Source organism: Ahaetulla prasina, chromosome 1 (assembly GCF_028640845.1).
Source record: "Ahaetulla prasina isolate Xishuangbanna chromosome 1, ASM2864084v1, whole genome shotgun sequence".
In the NCBI taxonomy this organism is placed as follows: domain Eukaryota; kingdom Metazoa; phylum Chordata; class Lepidosauria; order Squamata; family Colubridae; genus Ahaetulla; species Ahaetulla prasina.
This window is the reverse complement of record NC_080539.1, coordinates 29,391,174-29,410,783: the sequence shown is the minus strand read 5'-3', so window position 1 is coordinate 29,410,783 and position 19,610 is coordinate 29,391,174. Positions and strand designations below refer to the sequence as shown.

At 43.9% G+C, this 19,610-nt stretch overlaps 2 protein-coding genes across 7 annotated transcripts; one reads left to right on the top strand and one right to left on the bottom strand.

Annotated features, from left to right (window-relative positions):
- The first annotated feature begins 1,411 nt into the window (after positions 1-1,411).
- LOC131188945 (E3 ubiquitin-protein ligase RNF19A-like) lies at positions 1,412-10,489 on the top strand. Of its 2 annotated transcripts, XM_058164636.1 has the most exons (8): positions 1,413-2,564; positions 6,102-6,310; positions 6,477-6,624; positions 7,695-7,857; positions 8,016-8,130; positions 8,302-8,439; positions 9,550-9,733; positions 10,124-10,489. In XM_058164636.1, the coding sequence occupies exons 1-8, from the start codon at positions 2,098-2,100 to the stop codon at positions 10,284-10,286; spliced, it is 1,587 nt and encodes a 528-aa protein (XP_058020619.1). In that variant the 5' UTR covers positions 1,413-2,097; the 3' UTR covers positions 10,287-10,489. The 2 variants fall into 2 exon arrangements, with proteins under 2 accessions (XP_058020620.1, XP_058020619.1); XM_058164637.1 differs by lacking the exon at positions 8,302-8,439 and having other exon boundaries at positions 1,412-2,564.
- PPM1G (protein phosphatase, Mg2+/Mn2+ dependent 1G) lies at positions 2,727-19,024 on the bottom strand. Of its 5 annotated transcripts, none has more exons than XM_058164633.1 (11): positions 18,791-19,023; positions 18,381-18,450; positions 17,478-17,563; positions 16,923-17,058; positions 15,937-16,385; positions 15,625-15,741; positions 15,232-15,466; positions 13,387-13,516; positions 13,086-13,188; positions 12,348-12,554; positions 2,727-3,378 (listed from the first exon to the last, which is right to left on the bottom strand). In XM_058164633.1, exons 1-10 carry the CDS (start codon positions 18,908-18,910, stop codon positions 12,360-12,362), a joined length of 1,641 nt encoding a protein of 546 aa, XP_058020616.1. In that variant the 5' UTR covers positions 18,911-19,023; the 3' UTR covers positions 2,727-3,378; positions 12,348-12,359. The 5 variants fall into 5 exon arrangements, with proteins under 5 accessions (XP_058020616.1, XP_058020615.1, XP_058020614.1 ...); XM_058164632.1 differs by lacking the exon at positions 2,727-3,378 and adding an exon at positions 6,149-6,287; XM_058164631.1 differs by lacking the exon at positions 2,727-3,378 and having other exon boundaries at positions 11,831-12,554.
- Between the last annotated feature and the right edge of the window lie 586 nt (positions 19,025-19,610).

Below are 19,610 nucleotides of genomic sequence, written 5' to 3'. Positions count from 1 at the left end.
TGGTTAGTTTGGACACTGAATGATTTATAAGATAACAATAGTTTGTTCATCCAGTTTGAGACTTTAGCACAGTCTTTCTCAACTCACCCTGGCAATTTTTAAGATATGTGGACCTCAACAGCCAGAGTTGAAGTCCATGTATGTTAAAATTGCCAAGGTTGAGAAACTTTAACTTCAACATGTTGTGGGAGGTCAGCTACAGTCGTGTAAAAAGTAGCACCAATGTTTTTCCTTAAAATCCCTTAAGGAGCCCTAAGGTGACATAGAGAGGCTAAATCTATGAACAGGGGAAGACTCGTAGAACATAGAGAACATAAGGTAGGGAGTAGAAGTGGGTTTCAGCAGGTTCTGACCAGTTCTGGAGAACCGGTAGCGGAAATTTTGAGTAGTTTGGAGAATCGGTAGTAAAAATTCTGACTGGCCCCACCCCCATCTATTCTCAGCCTCCCAAGTCCCAGCTGATGGGGAGGAAATGGGGATTTTTGCAGTATCCTTCCCCTGGAGTGGGGTGGGAATGGAGATTTTACAGTATCCTTCCCCTGCCATGCCCACCAAGCCACACCCACCAAGCCACACCCACAGAACCAGTTGTAAAAAAAATTGAAACCCACCACCGGTAGGGAGGGACCTTGGAGGTTTTCTAGTCCAACCCCTGCTCAAGCAGGAGACCCTACTATTCCAGACAAATAGCTACCCAGCCTCTTCTTTAAAACCTCCAGTAATGGAGCATCCACAACTTCTGGAGATTATTCATTCCACTGATTAACTGTTCTCACAGTCAGGGCGTTTCTCCTTCGTTCTAAATTGGCTCTCTCTTTAATGATCTTCCACCCAATACTTCTTGTCCTGCCTTTAGGTACTTTGAAAAATAGGTCGACCTTTTCTTCTCTGTGAGAGCCCCTCAAGTACTAGAAGACTGCTATCATATCCCCCTTAGTCTTTCTCTTTTGTTAGGCTAGACATACCTAGTTCTCTTAATTTTTAATTTCATAGTTTAGACTCTACACCTCTTAACATCTTTGTTACTCTTCTCTGCACCTTTTCTAGCGTCTCAATATCTTTTGTATACCGGAATGACCAGAACTGGAGGCAGTATTCCAAATGTTGTCCCACCGGTGCAGCATTAAGCGTACAACGTGATCCTAAAACTATCCCTCTGCTGTTGCAACCTAGGACCGCATTCGTATTTTGGCAGCTGCAGCACACCCTGCTCAGTCATGCTTAAGTGGCGATCGATTAGGACACCTAGATCCCACTCGCAACTGCTCCTGTTGAGCCAGGCCACTCATTCGATACCTGCGCAATTGGTTTTTCTTGTCTTAATGGGTAGGACGTTACTTTTCTCACCCCTGGGATTGCATTTAATTGGATGTGGGTGGATGGGGGGTCCACTGTTCAAGTCCGCCAAGGTCTTTCTGAATCTCGAGTCTCTGGTGCGACTGTGATGTGTTTTTTTTCCTGCTTCATCCCGGTGTGACGATTCGTGTTTTTTTTCGCACGAAGAGAAAAAGTTTGAGGAAACGAGCAGGGATCGCACGGCTCTCCCTTTTGTTTCTCTCCGTCTTCTTTGGAAGACTACACTTCCCAGGCTGCCGAGCGGGGGGGAAGGGAGGGGGCGAGTGCGCTAAAGCGAGAGCCAAGAGGTGGCGACACCGCCGGGCACAAGCGAATCAGGCGCAGCAGAGCCCGCCTTTCGCTGGCCCTTCCAAGGACAAAGTGGCCGAGCGGCTAGCTAGTTATCCTTGGGGGTAAGCTCGGCGGCTCCGCAATAGCCCCGCGCAGAGCCCGCTTCGTTCCCGCGCGCCGCAATTTTCGGGGTGTTTCGCTCCAAGCCCGGGTAAAGCGATCCTCCCTTTGCGCCCCTGCGGGCTGCCCTCCTAGAAGGGAACTTAGAGGCGTCGCGGAACAGGAGGCAGCCGATGGCCAAGCGCAGCTGAAAAGAAGACGAGACCGCGGCCGATCGGAGACGCTGCATCTGGGGATGGAGGAGGAGGCCTTCGGCCGCCACTTCTCCGGCCTTTCTGCGGGTTGAGCAGCGCGATGGGCTGAACGCCGCCTCCGCCCGGCTCCAGAGATCTCAGAGCATCTTCCGCCCGGATGAAACGACCCAGGGCGGGCCCTTCCTCACTCGGCATCATGGGTCTCTTCGGACGGAAACCCCAAACGATGTCGGAGCCGCTGGGGGAGCCGGAGGGGCCCCCCTTAGACCGCGCCGAGGAGACCCGAGTCGCCTTAATGCTTCCAGAGGAGGAGGAGGAGAAGGAGCAGGAGGACCTCGTGGAGTGCCCGCTCTGCCTTCTGGCCCAGCCCAAGGCGGCCTTCCCCGCGCTCTCCTCCTGTGCCCACCTCTCTTGCCTCGCTTGTTTGCAGCAGTATTTGCGCATCGAGATCAGCGAGAGCCGCGTCCAGCTGGCCTGTCCGCACTGTCCGGCTCTCTTACAACCGGCCGAGATCCACCAGCTGCTGCCTGAGGCCGGCCTGCGCGACAAATACGAAGAGTACCTGCTGAGACGCCTGTTAGTTGCCGACCCTGGCACGCGCTGGTGCCCGGCCCCTGATTGCAGGTGGGGTGCAGGCTGGCTCAGAGGCCTTTGTGGCGGGGCAGGAGGGAAAGCATTGAACAGGTGCAGAAATCTGATCTACTAGACCAGGGGTCTCCATCCTTAGTAACTTTAAGGCTTGTGGACTTCAACTCTGGGAAGCCTTAAAGTTACTAAGGTTGGAGACCCCTGTACTAGACTAGAGAAATGCTTCAGACTGAGCTGAGTTAAGGGACTGTGATGCTCTCTTTTAAGTGCTTTCAGAGGCTGCATTCAGAAAGCATGCCCAATCTTCTTACCAAATTGATCCCTTTCCTGGGCTAAAGCATGAACTGGTATCGTACATCAGGCTAAGTCACCGAAAACAAACATAAAACCTCAGAACTACTTAACCACATTTTAAATTGATCGAAGTTAGTGGGTTGCATGAATGTACATGTTCCTGGTGGGTTGGCTTACAGTATTTGGTTCTGTGTATTGTCAACTTTATATGGGCAACCCCCTGGTAAGTCCACCCATAGTGCTTAAATTTGTTGAGTGCATACAGCCAGAGAGGGAGAAGAGGTTTTTGCATTAAACTGAAATTGAGTCTGCAGGAAAGAGTAAACAGTTTGCTGGAGAAAAGATGCAGTGGAATTACCGGTAATATATGGCAAGATGATTGAGACTGGGCTGCCATTGTTGATCTCCGTGTATCCCTTTTCTCAGTTCATTTGCTCAGTTTCTGCACCAACTTTCCCTTTCCAGCTGCAGTCAGATCTGGGTCTATTTGGTATCGTGGATGGTGGTGGGACTGATGCAGAGGTCCGGACCTCATTGAGAGAGGGCATCACTTGACCTGCAGACGATTTCAATTTCAAAACATTGGTGTTAAAGAGCACGGTGACTTGACTTCTTGACTTGGAAGACATTTTAATAAATTGGCCTGTTAATGTAAGACTGGATTGGAGGTCTAGTTCTAAATAAAGTAGTATTTAGGTAGATGGTAGATTTAAGTCAAAACTTCAATGGGAACCTGAAGTTGAGGATTCCAAATAAATGAGAGCACCCAGATAGACTCTGTACCTGCTTATTCCATAGTTGCCCCTCGTACTTTATCCAGCAAATCTGTTTTCCTGAGATCAGGTTTTTTTCGTTCTCCCCTACCATTCTCCTGGATTTACTCTTCTCCTTCACATCTTACCAGGTTGTGTTCCTTCTTTATGAAGACACAGTTGCAAGTGCACATACTGCGCTGTTAGGCACTGATCGTATTTGATTTGATGCAGGTAGCTGGTTAGGCATTTAACTGAACTGTTCTGTTGCCCCTCTGCAACAGTGTTTTAAAGATAAAAAAAATCTTTTTTGCAACCTTGCTTATTTAAGTATTGTGGAGAACAAATCATAAGGCTGTCTTGATAGATCTGCTTTGTCAGCCTGTACTCTAAGGTGATAGGATAGAAAAGCTTGATTAAAAACTGGGAATGCTGAAGCTAAGTGAACCACTACAGAGGCAAATCCCACTGATGCCATGAAAAGTATTTACAGAAAATGTTCACTATTGCAGATAATTTCTGTCTGGTGATTTATCCATCTGTCTCTCAACTGATAAAGAGATATAGTGCTATGGAGAATGGAAATGTAATGTCCATGAGAGGTGGTGGCAGAACTGCCATCATAAAACTCTTAATTCTAAAAGAAGTTTTAAGTTGTAGGAAGTGGATTGAATGGGAAAGTGAATTGCGCTAATAAGCTTCCAGGTGCAACTCAAAATGCTGCTTGTTACTTACAAAGCATTTTATAGTAGTGGCCAGGATAATTGAACGACCACTTTTTGTTGTTGTTACTACTACTTTATAGCTAGTCCTTGCATAACCAGCAGTCATTCAGCAACTCTTTGAATTTATAATGGTGCTGAACAACTGGTCCTCATCACCAATCTGGTACGCATATTTAGCTTGTGATGGTACAGTATGCAGCAAGAGTGTCTAGAAAACAATCATACAAGACAGAGTGGCTTAACAGTCAGAGAAAGGAAGAACGACATTTAAGAAGGACATATCCTAGTTGATTTGATGGCTAAAAACGGTGCCGGGAAATTTGTACCTTTTGACTTACTAGATGCTACAAGATTCTGTTAATGTAGCAGTATAATAAAATAGAATTAGCTCATCTGGTCATATTTCCTGTCTGGTTTACCTAGGAGGGCTGACACAGCAGTAGAGGAATAGCAGTGCAATCACAAGATTCAAGCATTTGGTGACCAATCCGTAATTAATGATCATAGCATCCCACAATAACTTTATGATTTGAGACATTCCCTGCCAATTTCCCACTAGCAAAGTCAGGCATGTGAGGTCCTCCCTTAACATTCTTCATGGTCCTTGCTTACCAATGGCAACAAGGATTGCCGGAACCGTTGCTAAGTGGTGTGATCACATGACATCACATTTTATGACTGTCAATTAGCAACAGAAATTCTGGACTCAATTATTCTCGTTAACTGAGGACTAGCTATATTAAGATCTGGCAGGAGGAACATGTTATAGAACTTCTGAATTAAAAAATGCCATCTTGTGATACCCAGGAAATAATACTTTTTCAATCACGGAATTTGCCTTCTGGAACACCTTTACCAAGAGATCTAATTGGCCCCAACTTGCTGGCCTTTGGGAAAGTGTTTAAGATCCTGGCTGTTTGCCCTTGCATTGGCAGTCAGGAAGTTAGCAAAACTCAGGTGGTTTGTTATTACTCTGAGATTTTTATTTTCAGCTGCCATTGCCTATTTGTTTAGATTTGTACTGTTTAATTTTAATCCTTAAACTCATAAAAGTCACTTGGGCAAGAAAGGCAGCTGTATAAATTAATAAACTAAATAATATGAATAATAAAAGACCAAATGTCAAAGCTTAAAGAATCAGTATGGCATAATAGTTAATGTATTGGACTGGCACTAAGGAAACCCTAATTCTAGTTCATCTTTAGCCTTGGAAACTTACTAGGTAAATTTGGACCAGTCTCTTTTTCAGCCCAACCTAGCTCACAAGATGGTTGTTACAGGGAAAATTGGAGGAGGAGCACACTGTATGTTGCCTACAGCTGCTGAAAGGTCAGATGTAAATATAAATAAAAATGTATAAGAAGGACTAGGGGAGATATGATAGCAGTTTTCCAATATCTCAAGGGCTGCTACAAAGAAGAGGGAGTAAAGTTATTCTCCAAAGCACCCAAGGGTAGGACAAGAAGCAGTGGGTGGAAACTAATCAAGGAGAAAAACAACTTAGAACTAAGGAGAAATTTCGTGACAGTTAGAACAATTAATTATTGGAACAACTTGCCTCCAGAAATTGTGAATGCTCCAACATTGGAAGTTTTTAGGAAGATGTTGGATAACCATTTGTCTGAAGTGGTGTAGGGTTTCCTGCCTAAGCAGGGGGTTGGACTATAAGACCTCCAAGGTCCCTTCCAACTCTGTTATTCTATTGTATTCTAAAAATAAAGCTTGAATTAGGAGAACGAATTCTGTGAGCGCTATTGAGTACTTGAGTTGATGTTCCTGCTTTTTTTTCTTCCTTCCTCCAGTTATGCTGTAATTGCATATGGCTGTGCTGAATGCCCCCGGCTTGTTTGTGGTCGTCAGGATTGCAAGACAGAATTTTGCTATCATTGCCGGCAGCCCTGGCATCCCAATTCCTCCTGTGAGCAGGCCTGGCGGGAGTGGAAGCAGCAGAGCCCTTTGGGAGCCGTGGAACTCTCCACGCAATTGATCTGGAAAGAGGAAGCAGCCCACAGTGAGTTGAGGCAATGGTACCTCTTTGCCTTCTCTCAGCACTGGGTTTCTTCCTTGCCTGTATCTTTTCTGTCAGGACCCTCTTATCTCTGCCCCTAAGTGCATCTGTTGGGGCCTGATCAGCTGCATTAGCTTAAGCCCCGTTTTCTTCTTTCTGCTTTCCATAGACCCCGACACCATCAAGGTCTGTCCCCGCTGCGGTGCCTTCATCATGAAGATCAACGATGGGAGCTGTAACCGTATGAACTGCACTGTCTGCGGCTGCCTTTTCTGCTGGCTCTGCATGCAAGAAATCACGGATGTGCATTTCCTCAGGTGTTGCAAGTGGAGAGGGAAATGGAGTGGCCCTGGCCACTCCAGGCTTTTATTCTATCCATCAGGACTTTCAGGGAATGGAGCTGCAAACTAAAGGCTTGGTAGAGATGGAAATAAACTATGAGAGCTCAAAGAAGCACTTTGAATAGTACGGATTAGATGATGAGATTGCAATCTCATATCTACTTATGGGGGGGAGTAAGCCTCACTAAATTAAATTGTATACATATATAGGCATGAATAAGATGAGCCATTGAAAGCAAAGAATGTTTTATGATTGACTTAGAATCAAGGGCACCATTTATTTATACAGACATACCATTTTAAAAATAAAAATATTATCCATAGAGTAAGAGGTTAATTTTCCTCTAACTGCTGTAAAAGAAAATTGGAAGTCATTTGTTTATACTTATTATCTCCTGCACTTTTGGCTTAGTTCTTATTTCCCTTCTTTTTTCTTCTCTTTTTCTTCTCAATATCTTAGTTTTTAATCTTTCATCTTATAATTTTAATAAAATTAATATAAAGTTATGTTTATAAATATGCTGCACATTAAACTTACCTATCTCTATTATACTATAGAAAGTCGCATAGTGACATAGACATTTACAACAAAATTGAGTATATCAAAAACAGTCAAGTGGATAACAACTTTAATAGAATTCTGAGAACAAATAAATAAAAAACTACTGGCAGCAGGTTAAGAATATTTTATGAACTAAGAATTTCAGAAAGCCTTGAACTTCTGAAATAATAGCTTTATACTTTTCTCTAGATGAATGAGATCCACATCTTGTACATACTGAATGCAAAGAGATTGGTCTACATCAAGTCCAGTAGAGGTTAGGGAGCAACAGTAGTAGATTTCACGAGTGTGTATTTAATTCTGGGAAAGGGACTTTGGTTTTCAGAAGTTCCAATCCAACTTCCTGATTTTTGACGCTGCAAAAACTGCTTTGGAAATGCATTGTAGCAAGCCCTGTGTTAACTAACAGGAAAACTTAAGGGTATCTGCACTTTGTAATTTTAAATGTCCCCATTTTCATAACGGATTCCTGTTTTCTCCTCAGTCCTTCTGGCTGCACCTTTTGGGGAAAGAAGCCCTGGTCTCGAACCCGGAAGCTCCTATGGCAGCTGGGCATGGTGTTGGGTGCTCCAATGGTGATCTCAATTGTTGCTGGCATTGCAGTGCCGGTCATCACCCTGGGCATACCCATTTACACAGGGAAGAAGGTAAGGAGACTTGCATGGAGGCCGTACCATTTCATAATCACAGAGGCCCCTAAAATGTGCACAGGATGTTTTCGTAGGCTCATGGGAAATGCAGCTCAGGCCAAATTAAAAAGTCATTTTTCTGGGGATCTCTTATTCTTTCTTTCCTTTTCCTCCAGGTTTTGAGCCATGGGCGGAAGAGCAAACTGTCAGGCTGCCAGCAATGTCTTTCTGTTGCCAGCAGCATTCTCCTCTCTCTCTTTGTGTCCCCTGTCATCACAGCTGTTACTGTTGGTAAGAGCCACAAGGAGACCGAGATGGGAGGGTGCGTGTGGATCCAGAAGGGTTTGGGGTTTTTTTTTGCTTTCGTACTGAAAGGGAAATCTTCTGCCCTTTGTGAATTGCATGGCTGCATGAACAGTCCTTGAACAGAGGTGGTTTTTATAACAGGCTCTTTGCCTGCAGGGGTGGGTGTGCCCCTGATGCTCACCTACGTGTATGGGGTCGTGGTACTCTCTCTGTGCCGGAATCGCTGGGGGTGTGGAAGCTCCCGAAAGAAAGCTGGGGAGCTCAGCACCATGGAACTGGAGAACCTCGCCAAATGTACGTAAGTTGTTGTGAGTTGTGCTGAAGTCAGAGAGGCAAAGTAATTTAGTCCAGGGGAGGGACAGATCACACCCGGCTCTCATTTAATATATTCTTGCTTTGCCCTTTAATCCTCCTTCCATAAAATAACTTCTTCTAATTTTGCCATTAGAAAGTTGATGTCTCGCTTTGGACTGTGAGAGAGAGTTTACAATGGCAGATACAACAGTCCATTGTTTCTGAACCTCCATGGCTTGGGATTACATATAGGTTCCTATATTATTACATTGGAACAATATCTTAGTTTTGCAGCCATTCTGGTAATGGAATATCTCGCTTGGTTTTGTTTATGGAAGAATGCTGTCATGTCAGTTTGATGAGTTATGTTACAGCTTCCTATCTGGGCTTCAGGTGGTCTGTTCCTATAAAATTTAGTTATCAATGAATGAAAGCCACCCAGCTCTCAATTCTTGGACATTATTTGCCTATGTTTTTTATATAGCTGGTATTATTCGGTATTATGTCAGAAATGTCATTGTGTTATAATTCCCATTGAGTTCCACCCCTTGCCTGTTTCTAGTTTTGACAGTTCTGATGGCTTTGTGTGAAAACCAGTTTAATTGACCCATTTGATTACACAGCAAGGATTCTTAAAATGCCATTTTTTCTAATTGTCCCAGAAAGCTCAGAAGTGATTCTCTTTTTAATTATTTCAAATAAGGAATGTCTCAGGAATTCCCCTAACTTGCATTTCTTCCTTTGTATAATAGCTACAGATACGGGTATCTCATACTCATATTGTCTCCAATTGCTAAAAAATATGGGTAGTAACAAGATGGGAAATACCACAACAGAGCAGCTTTCTAAAACCGACATTTAATATTCAGAATTTATGAGCTTTTTAAAAACTGTGTGACAATAAACCCTTTTGTTCCTCTTTTTTGTTTTAGTACCATTTGAAAATTTTGCTCAATCTCTGCACTTGCAGACAGTTTTATTCTATCAGGTTTCATGGAATCAACATTTCCATTAAGGAAACCTTGCAGAGGCTACCTAGATATGTGAAGATATTTCTCGATGCCAAGAAAGGGGATGCTGCCATGTTTACCCTTTCTTTCTTCATACCAGTGAACGAACTGCTGGCTGTGCTGCCTAACCCCATGGTGCCTGAGAAGGGGGCTTCTGCTTCCATCCCCCATTCAAGTAACAGCCAACATGAAGAGCCATGCCAAAAAGATCGGAAAAGCGAATCTGCCAGCACTGTAGCCTTGGCAGGCAGCATGCTAAGTGAAGCTCAAGAAACTTCTCACAGGTCAGTCTAGTGGACTTGGAAGGGTTGGAGGCGCCCCAAGCAAAGTTATTCCCTATAAGTAATCTCTGGATGGAACGGAAGAGCAGGGAAGGAAGGCCTATTGAACAAGCAGTGTTGGCTCAGCTCTGCTTTATTGGGCTGTTGCAAGTCCAGTTTGGGAGAGGTTCCACCTCACTGCTACCTCCAGTTTGTCAGTCATGGCAGACATCCTCATTCTGTTTTCAGTTCAGAAACAATACAGTAGCGCAGAGGGAAGAAACACAAAAACACATACTCTTCTTCTTCCCAATTTGCCTTATAGTGCAATATTGTGAATTATAACTCTCTACCCTGTTTTTCTGACCCATATTCCACCCAGTTCACAAATGGCACTGTTCTTCTCCTGTGCAGGGATGGCCTGAATTTGGTGGAAGTGGAAGTGGAGATTGAAACTCAGCCACAGGCTGCTGGTGAGCACAGTCTCTGTAGTGCTGCATCAGGCCACAGCTTTTCAGCAGATTCGCTCGCATATACAAGTGATGGCTGCAGTTTGGCAGGAGTGATGACAGAGTAAAGCAACTTAACACACAGACGCAACCATGGACTGAAGATCCAAGCTCTCCTAGCTTGAAAGCCAAGTCTGTCTACAGCCCATGCAAGATTCATCACTGCTCACTTCAGTTACCCAAACACTTGCCATCTTTTAGCCCCCATTCTGCCTTCCACTTGATTAAGACCTTTGGTGCTTCAAGATAATAAATAGCAGCTATCAGAGGAGTCTAATGGATCCTCCCTTTTTAATATGTAGGGATGGAACTCCATGCGTTACCTACTTAGGTGGTGGGAAGAAGTTTTATCAGATGGGGCTAAACTGCTGAACAACCACTGAGAGAACAAGTGTGAGGCCAGATTCACATTAAAGGAGCTTGGGAAATCTCTCACCTTCCAGATGTTGAATTAGGCATCACTCATAATTGGCCATATGAATCGTAGATTTCCTACCTCTGATTAAATGATTTTAAGTAACCACTTTGAGCAGAGTACTTGTGGAAGTGAAAGCACTGATCTAAATAGGCCAGAGTTTCAGTTGTGATAAGATAGCTACATATGTTAATCTTCTGGATGAAGATTGAAATTTGGGGAAACTGGAAAATCTTTAAGTGGAAGCCTAATGCCAATTTCAGAGAATCAAAGAAAGGGCGTATGGGTAGGAGGGAAAAGGGCACATGCAGCCAAGCTAGAAGTTATGAGGGATTCTGGACTACATTGTGGATTGCTTTATAACAAGTCCCACAGGAGACTTGCTATTAAAGCCATTATTATAAAATAAGCTCCTATGAAATTCCTGGAACCTTAAAACATGCTAGTTTTATCTGAGTGATTGCTTAAGGAATTCCTCAGAAATCTACTGGAACAGCAGCACTTAAAGTAGCAAGTAATTAAAGATTACTCAAATTTTCACCTCAATATTGAAACCAAAGGAGGACCTTCAATGTCTGGTAGTATTACGATCCTATATTCCATAGGAATGAGGCAAAAAAGGTTGAAAATCAACTTTGGGTTAGCCTTATACAAATCTATGGTATAGGAACAATAGATGCAAGAAAATGGGAAACGGCTATTATAAAAAAAAAGCATCTTGGGGAAAAAGGGCAAACCTGCTGGAAGAGGTATTCCAGTGATATCCACAATTCTGGCTCATTTGAGGGAGGTTAAAATAATGGTACCCAACTTGTTTTCATGTTTGGGGAGCTTTAAGGGTGGTAATGGAAGCCAAAGGTTTGTCTCTTAAAGACTTCCAATTCCCACTTTTTTCCAAGTTCAAATTGAAAATTTATGACTGTAAAGTAAGAATGCTATTCTTATTTTTCCTGGGGAAATCGTAAGGGTTTAGATAAAAGTTTCCACGGACAAGAGAAGGTGTTGGTCCTAGTTTGTTTGGGCAGAATAAGACCTTGCAAGTCATAGGCATGGAACTCACAGTGGGAAAGGATTTGGAATTGGGAAGAAACTGGAATAAGCAAGAAAAAGGAAGAGACAACAGAATCAATGAATTACATAATAGTTCAGTTCATCTTACTTCCCTCACAATTTTACAAAAGTACACAGTCACTGATAAAGAGTTTTAGTTTTTAGTTTGAAAAAAATCTCAGTTGAAAATGAATGACACAGAGTTGGGGCTTGGTAGCCATGGGGTGGGGGATATGGCAATCAGTCCCACAAATAAAAAAAAAGTGGAGGCCTTAAATAGAACTACAGCTCTGAAATCTCCACATTGTAAAACTGCTTCCTGCCAACAGAAAAATCACAGGCACGGAAATGGCAACAACCATAGATGCTTCAGTGGTGTGTGTGTGTGTGTGTGTGTGTGTGTGTTTGTGTCTGTGTGTGAGACAGAGAGTGTTTGAGCAGGTAGACTGCCTTCTGGGCTTTGGTCAGATTATGACCCTCCCTGCCATTCACTCTTTGGAATGGTTTCAAAGACCAATGGGACCCACCCTGAATCCCTTTCCCCCCTCCAAATAATAAAGACAAAATGGGCTTCCCTAAGGATAAAAAAAGCCTAAAACAGGCATCAAAAGTTCAGCTTTGTTTAGAAAACAAGAGTCCAGTGAGAGCATGGGCAATTCCCTACCCAACTTGGCTGCTAGTCCTGTCGGGCCTTCTTGCTACAACCCTCTTCTGTGGGGCTAGTTGTTGTGCTATCCTCCAGTTTCCGTTTGCTGCTCTCAGCAGGGGAGCCTTGATTGATGTGTGGTTTAAAAGAGATGATGATACAAGTCATGTTGTCACAGCCTGTTCCATCACCAGATGTGTCAGGAGCCAAACAACGATCTAGGAGCTGTTAGACAAAAATCAGAGAATGAATTCAGCATGAAATTCAGTTTCTGCCATACACTCATTAAACCCGAAGAATAGAGAAATTCAGGCAATAGTCTGATGGTTTCAGATACCTGCCAGGCAGCCTGAAAATAGACTTGCAGGAAGGAATCTTTGTGTAAACCAAACAAGATTTACTAGACGTGGACTACAAACCTAATGATTATCCTGGAACATTTTTCAGTTCCTGAAGATAATTTGTTATCAAGATAGGTGACTGTTTTCCAGGCTTAATCAATTGGAACCCAGTCAGTAAACAGTGCATGTCTGGTGCATACCAAGATCTAGTCCTTCTTAGGTGCTTTTAAAGAGAAATTTTTAGAGCCCCAAAAAGATCGTTTCTCCTGGCAATCTTATCATATCAAATAGAACTCTCATCTTGTAGCCTAAAAAAACATCTGCTAAACCTGAGAGTTGAATGTTTTTTTCCATATACTATAGAAATATTCCTGTACTTAATTTCAACGGTCACGTCTCCCAGTCTCCAACTCACTTCTTCTACTATAGATGAAAGAGATCGCAACTCTCCATCTTCACTCTTCTGTGTGATCTTGGAATGAACAAAATCCACAACCTCTTGGCTGCTCATGACATTCCTGGATTACGAGCAAAAGAGAGATTATGAAAAATAAATGGAAGACTACGTTACAATTATATCAATCTGCCCTCAGCTTTGCAACTAGAGTACAAGTTATCAGCACTCTCTACCTCCCAAGTATATTGAAAGAAATTAAGCTTTAGCTGAGTACCATAGTAAGGATTTTTGTTTACCCCAAAGCTCAATTTCCACCTACCAGATGCCATCACAGGCAATGACCATAAAATCATGGTCATCGTTGATTGTCAGGACCTTGATATCTGGCAACGCTGAGATCATCTGTTCTTCTGGGGGCAAATTCTTGTTACGTTTATAGAAATGATCTCCTAAGATACAAAAACGATCAAGAGATTTATTTGAGGGTTCACTGTCCTAGAGAAAAGTGCAGCAACAAGGAGAAAGCTGGGCTATGCTCAGAAACTGATACACCCCAACACCCCCCTCCCCGGTAAATAACAGAACATTCAAGAAATTTCTCAAACACAAATACACCTTTAACGTATCTGGTTTTTTTAGTTAACTTCTGGTTTGTATGAAGCTAGCTACACATGCCATTTCTTCCAAATCAAACAGCTGGGATTCACTTCCATGATCAAGTCAAACCGGCTTAATAACAAATATTCATTGAGGTGATTCTGGAATTTGAGCTTCATGCTCCCATAGACAAACCAAAAAAGTAAAGTAAATCCTCCTGAAAATAACTCCCCCAAATGTGGATGGGCTGGCTAAAAGACCCATTTAATCTAGTCCACAAACTTCATGGCTTGGTGGCCTGACGGGGGGTGGGGGAAGTGGTCCATGCAAATGGTGGGCCGGCGCATATGTGCTAGCGCACCGTTCACGTGTGTTGAAATGCATGCACGTGTCGGTCCGCTGCTCATGCGAGATAAGCTGCATGAGTACATACGCTGACCAGCTGCTCACATGGCCCACTTCCAAACCAGCCAAGACCCAGTAATAGGCTGTGGCCTGGGGGTTGGGGACCCCTGATCTAGAATACCATATCCACAACATTTAAGCCACTTTTAGGATTAATTAAAGGATTCACTATTGGCAGCAAATTCTTGCTTCACTCTACATTCCACATTCACACATTATGCTATATTGTTTTGGCCAAGTCACAGAGGGCATCAACCATATGTACCATGTTTAAAGCTTATTCTTGTGAATGGGCATGTTTACAAGCCAACTTTAAAGTTTAGCATGGGCCTAAGTTTCTAATTGTTGCTGGAACATTCAATAGGAAAAGTCGTCAGTCCTTTGCTTTTCAGTTTTCAAAAGCTGGTTTCTGACAATTGTTGAAAATGAATCCCACTAGTGCAAGATTTGATTTGCAAACAACAAGCATTATAATCTATTTTTCGGTTGTTCTATTTTCTTTATACCATGACATAACTCCTTTTCCTTTGTACTTAAGGCACTTCAATAGCTCCAGGTCAGATGACTGAAGAAACAGCTTTCTTTTTCAGAGAACAGAAGGCTGCAGACTGAAAGATTGCATGTGTGATGTTTTCGTCATTCGAAGGCAGAGTTTGGTATTCACTGTCACTAGTGGCTACTGCCTTATAACTCTAGCACCATGATGGCGAACCTATGGCACGGGTGCCAGAGGTGGCATGCAGAACCCTCTCTGTGGGCACGCGTGCTGTCACCATCTGCTCTTCTCGTTTCTGGCATGCATGTGCACGCCGGCCAGCTGGTCTTTGCGGGCGCTGGAATGCCGGAAAACGTCCTGAAAATCTCCCCAAAACGGCCACAAATCAGGCCATTTTCAGTCCGTTTTCCAGCCGTTTTAGCCTGTTTTCAGACTGCTTTTTGGGCTGTTTTTGGCCCAAAAAACACCCCCCAAAACAGCCTGAAAACGGCCTGAAAAACAGTCCCAAAACAGGCATGTGTGCACTGGCCAGTTGGTCTTTGGGTTTCCGGCACTCCAGCATGTGCACATGGATGCACATGCACATGCACACGCATTCCGGCTTGGGCACTCGGTGCCAAAAAGTTCGCCATCACTTCTCTAGCACATGCATACCTGTTTACTCACCAATTGCTCTGGAGAGATTGAGGCCACCATTTACCCGACCATCCATGGTTACTTTTCCACCAGCATTCTTTATTCTGGCCGATTCCACCTCATCTTCGGGCTTATGATCATAGGACATATCCACAGCCTTTCCACCTTCAGACACCACACACCGGGAATCTCCAGCATTGGCTACTATTAGCTGCTTGCCTCTGATAAGTGCTACTACCGCCGTTGTGCCGCTGTCTGAACCAGGCTGGAGAGTAAAAGAACTGTGAGGAGAGCCCATGCTGAAGCACAAGACTTACTGAAAGAGTGGGCCTCAAACCAGGGTAAGAGCAAAAGAAGCTCAGCAAATCTCAGTAAGGACCACTGTGCCTCTATTCCTTCCCCACTTTCTTCACAAACACTGACCTTTTCTTTGCCCTCCATTCCTGGGAGCATCATGTCTTCATCATCTTCCTCTTCTGCTTCTTCAGTATCATATTCTTCTTCCTCACTGCTGTAGCTATCCTCATCCTCACTGCATTCCTAATCAAAATGTAATACATCCACCCGTAACAGAAATAAAATGGACCCCATGGCTCTGGCTGCCGTCCTGCATGCAGGACCTGGGGTACCTTCCTCTTAGCCTTCATCTGTAAAGAAGACTAAGTTCTGCTTTTTCAGCTCAGCTATGGAAGGACAAAATGCCCCTCCCCCCCACTGCCCAAATGATAATGGTACCTCACTATCGTCGTCTTCCTCCTCTTCTGCATCCTCTGATTCATCCTCACTGTCCTCAAAGAACATTGACTTGATCACTTGCTGGCTCTTGCTTGCAGACGAGCAGGATGGCTCCATCTCACCACTGGCAGGAGATGCTCCCTCAGCTGTCTTTTTTTGGCAAGTACCAGCATCCCCTCCACCAGCCACATCTGGACCATGGGCAGTATTGATGGCCTCAGAGCACAGTTTGCCATTTTTCTCCTCTTCTTCACCCTCTTTATGACGCCTTGAGGGCTCCTCTGCATCTACTTCACCATTCAAACTTGGCTCCTGGGCATCCTCCTGGGTTACATCTTTGCCTGGTGGGCCCAGCTTGCCCTTGACACAGTTTTGCCCATATCGAGTCAGAAGCTCCTCAATAGTCATTGCAGCCTCCTCATGCAGCAAGGCAGTCTCCTCATTGTCCACTGCATGGGAGTATTGGGAGAGTAAGTGCAGCTAGTCTCAATGTCACATCCAGTTACCTACCTTTTTAAAATCATAGCTCAGGAAAGTCATTTATTATGACTAAAGGAACAGAGTTTTACACATATGACATCAATCTACATACTAAAATACAGATGGAATCATATTTCAGATGTCCCTATAACTGGGCCCGACAGTAGTTTTCCTAATTATATAAACTGTTTTTACCAAGCTGCAACTGTTTGGGCTGTGCAAGTGCAAACATGATGCTGGATTACAATTCCCTTTACCCCAATCACCAGCAATGCTGGCTTAGAACTGTTAGATCTCCACCTCTGGTTTCGTCTAGGCTCTTTCTTAAAGTTGGCATAGTCAATTACGTCAGATTTAACACAACAAAGGAAATGTGATTTGACATTTCTAATGCACTTTAGGCATTTAATCTCAGTTATATACAAGGTTGATATAAAAGTTCCCCTTCCGGTACTTGGCTTTTGCCTCTGATCCCACACTGGATTGCAAGTTGCTGCTTCACTCACCATCATCTTCATCTGCCACTTTCATCTCTTTCTCATCACCCTCATCTCGAGACCGCCCTGACATCAGTGCTAATTCCTTGATCACTTCTTCCATTGTCAACTTGGCATCTATGGCCAAAAAAGCATCTTCAAGTGCCTAATAAAAAATAAAGGAAAATTTCTTTGTGACCACCATTAATATTAGAAACTATTTAAATAGCAACTTATTCAAGATGTATGATACAGTTCTTAATAGCCCCAATAAACAGACTAATACCATACCACACCACAATTGATACCAGTGGACGAAAAGATTTCTGTCACTTTCTCTTTCATTATTACACAAAAAATAGCCAATTTCTAACCAGAATTGGCTTCATATTTATGCTAAACTCTTGTTTTTAACAAGCAATTTAGGTTTCTTAGAACATAGTCAAAGAAAATATCTTAAAAGGATCAAGATGGCGAAGATTGGGGAAAGATGGAATGGAATAATGAAATGAAATCCTTCACAGAATTAGCTATTCTTCTTTGGCATGCTCTTCTATAGTTTGGAAGATAGGCTTTCTATCTTACCTTTTGTAGTTTGCCTTCTTTATATGCTTTCTGATCCTTGATGATCTCTGGCAGGTATTTGGCACAATACAGGGCTACCTCTTCTCCTACAGCAAAGAGACCAACAGTTAGAAACTGACAATCTCTTGTTTCATCTCACAAGTAACCTCATGTTTGTTTCAGAGAAAATATATATTAGCATCCCAAAGCTGAACAAATTGGGTAACTCAAATAACTCAAAGACCCATTTATTAGGCACACAGGAGTTAGGATTGAGTAAGGACACCAGCATTGACAAATCTAAAAAATCCAGACAGGTTAATCAGGCAGACCATCAAGACTTCCAACAAAGGCAATGTTGCAATAATACAGATAGTCCTCGACTTGGAACAATTCATTTAATGACCATTCAAAGTTACAGCACTGAAAAAAGTGACTTATGACCGTTTTTCAGTTACCACCTTTCCGGTATCCTCATGATCACATGATAAAAATTCAGATGATTGGCAACTGGTTCGTATTGATGACCGTTGCTGTGTCCCAAGAACATGTGATGACCTTTTGCGACCTTCTGACAAGCAATGTCAATGGGGAAGCCAGATTCACTCAACAACCAGATTACTAATTTATCAACTGCTGTGATTCCCTTAACAACTGAGGCAAGAAAGGTCGTAGAATGGGGCAAAATTCACTTAAATGTCTCACTTAACAACAGTAATTTTTGAGTCTAATTGTGGTGGTAAATTGAGGATTAGCTGTAACTGGTCACCCTAGTCAGTTTCAATTAGAAACAAGTGCCTGCATAAGAATAAAGAGCACTGGCGATGAACCTCCTCAAGGCTCTACAAGATAGCCTTCTCAAAAGGCCCGGTCCCAACAGATGTCCTTAAACGAGTGGACACTTTGTTATTGGGTAACCCTTACCTCCGTGGCCATCGTATACAGAGAACATTGCCGTCTCACTGTCTAAATCGGGAATGCAGTTGTGAGCATCCTGAAAAAGAGAAGGATGAGTGAAGGGGGAAACAGCGACTACAGCGGACCAAGACTGGAAACTCCCAGCAATTTCAGTAGAAAGCAGGCAGATAAACAAGCGTAGCGGTCCTCCGCAGCCTGCCGGTGCCACTGGGGCACCGAACGATCAACAGCTCCGCCAATGTAGGAGAATCTATGACGGGGGGGCGGGGGAGGGTCTCCCTAGCCGTTAGCCCTGAGAATAACCAGAGCGCTTTTCCCATTGAAAGCCGCCATAAGAAACGAGGCTGCGGCCTCCCGTAGGGCAGAATCGCCCAGCAAGACGCCGTTCTCCCGCCCTCAGTCCGTCCCGCCCTCACCTCCATGGAGACCCGCCAGCCCTGCATGGCGCTATAGCCGAAGTGAAGCGGGCGCGGCCCAATTCCGACACCATCCCCGGAGCTCTTGGCCGTGCTGGGCTGCGACAGGTAGGCACCCATGGCAAGGCAGGCGCGGGCCCCGCCGAGCCGAAGAAGGAAGAGCGGCAAAGACTGAAAGCGAACGACAGAGGGAAGGCGATTCGGGGACCGGAAACAGACACCATAGAGTCCCCGCCGAGGAACCACGGGAACCGGATGTGAGGCCGATAAATGATACGAAGGTGGTGGTGGGGGAAAAGAAAGACGTTTCCGAGCAGAGCGATTGCTAGAGCGGCCGAGGGAAATGGAAGGCTGTGGCTGGACAGAAGGGAATGAATGGGAGAGCGGGAGGGGAGGAAACCGGACGGGATGTTGCAAAATCATAGACTATGAGGAAGAAAGGGCGTACCACTGGTTGCCCAGCAACTAAGGGGAAGGCCTGGAAGGTATTTTATTTCCATTTACTAAAGTGGTACTCTTTGCAATACTGCATTTCCTACGCGAGTCCACTGTACTGAATATCTGCGGAGATTCTCGGTCATTGAAGTCGTGGTTGTCCAAAAAAGGTGATTTTTTTCAAAATAGTACTGAATACAGAGCCACTTCCATCAGTTCAAGCAGGGGGAATAGGAATAGTGACATAGTCTAGTATCAAGATGGTAATTTGTCCGATTCCTTAACGGACATTACATTACATTATGTATTTAAGGGAGCTGTATGCTAAAAAGAGAAGGGTTAAAAATGAAGGATTCCTATATTGGGGAAATAGTTAAAAGGTATG

Bases quoted from the DNA above. Each gene is read 5' to 3' on its own strand.
- LOC131188945 (XM_058164636.1), top strand. From the start codon at position 2,098: ATGAAACGACCCAGGGCGGGCCCTTCCTCACTCGGCATCATGGGTCTC. The intron at 2,565-6,101 runs GTGGGGTGCAGG...TCCTTCCTCCAG, and splicing joins TGCCCGGCCCCTGATTGCAG to TTATGCTGTAATTGCATATG. The intron at 8,131-8,301 runs GTAAGAGCCACA...CTTTGCCTGCAG, and splicing joins CATCACAGCTGTTACTGTTG to GGGTGGGTGTGCCCCTGATG.
- PPM1G (XM_058164633.1), bottom strand. From the start codon at position 18,910: ATGGGTGCCTACCTGTCGCAGCCCAGCACGGCCAAGAGCTCCGGGGAT. The intron at 13,517-15,231 runs GTGAGTAAACAG...TTTGTATCTTAG, and splicing joins CAATCTCTCCAGAGCAATTG to GAGATCATTTCTATAAACGT. The intron at 12,555-13,085 runs GTGAGTTGGAGA...TTTGTCTAACAG, and splicing joins TTTCATCTATAGTAGAAGAA to CTCCTAGATCGTTGTTTGGC.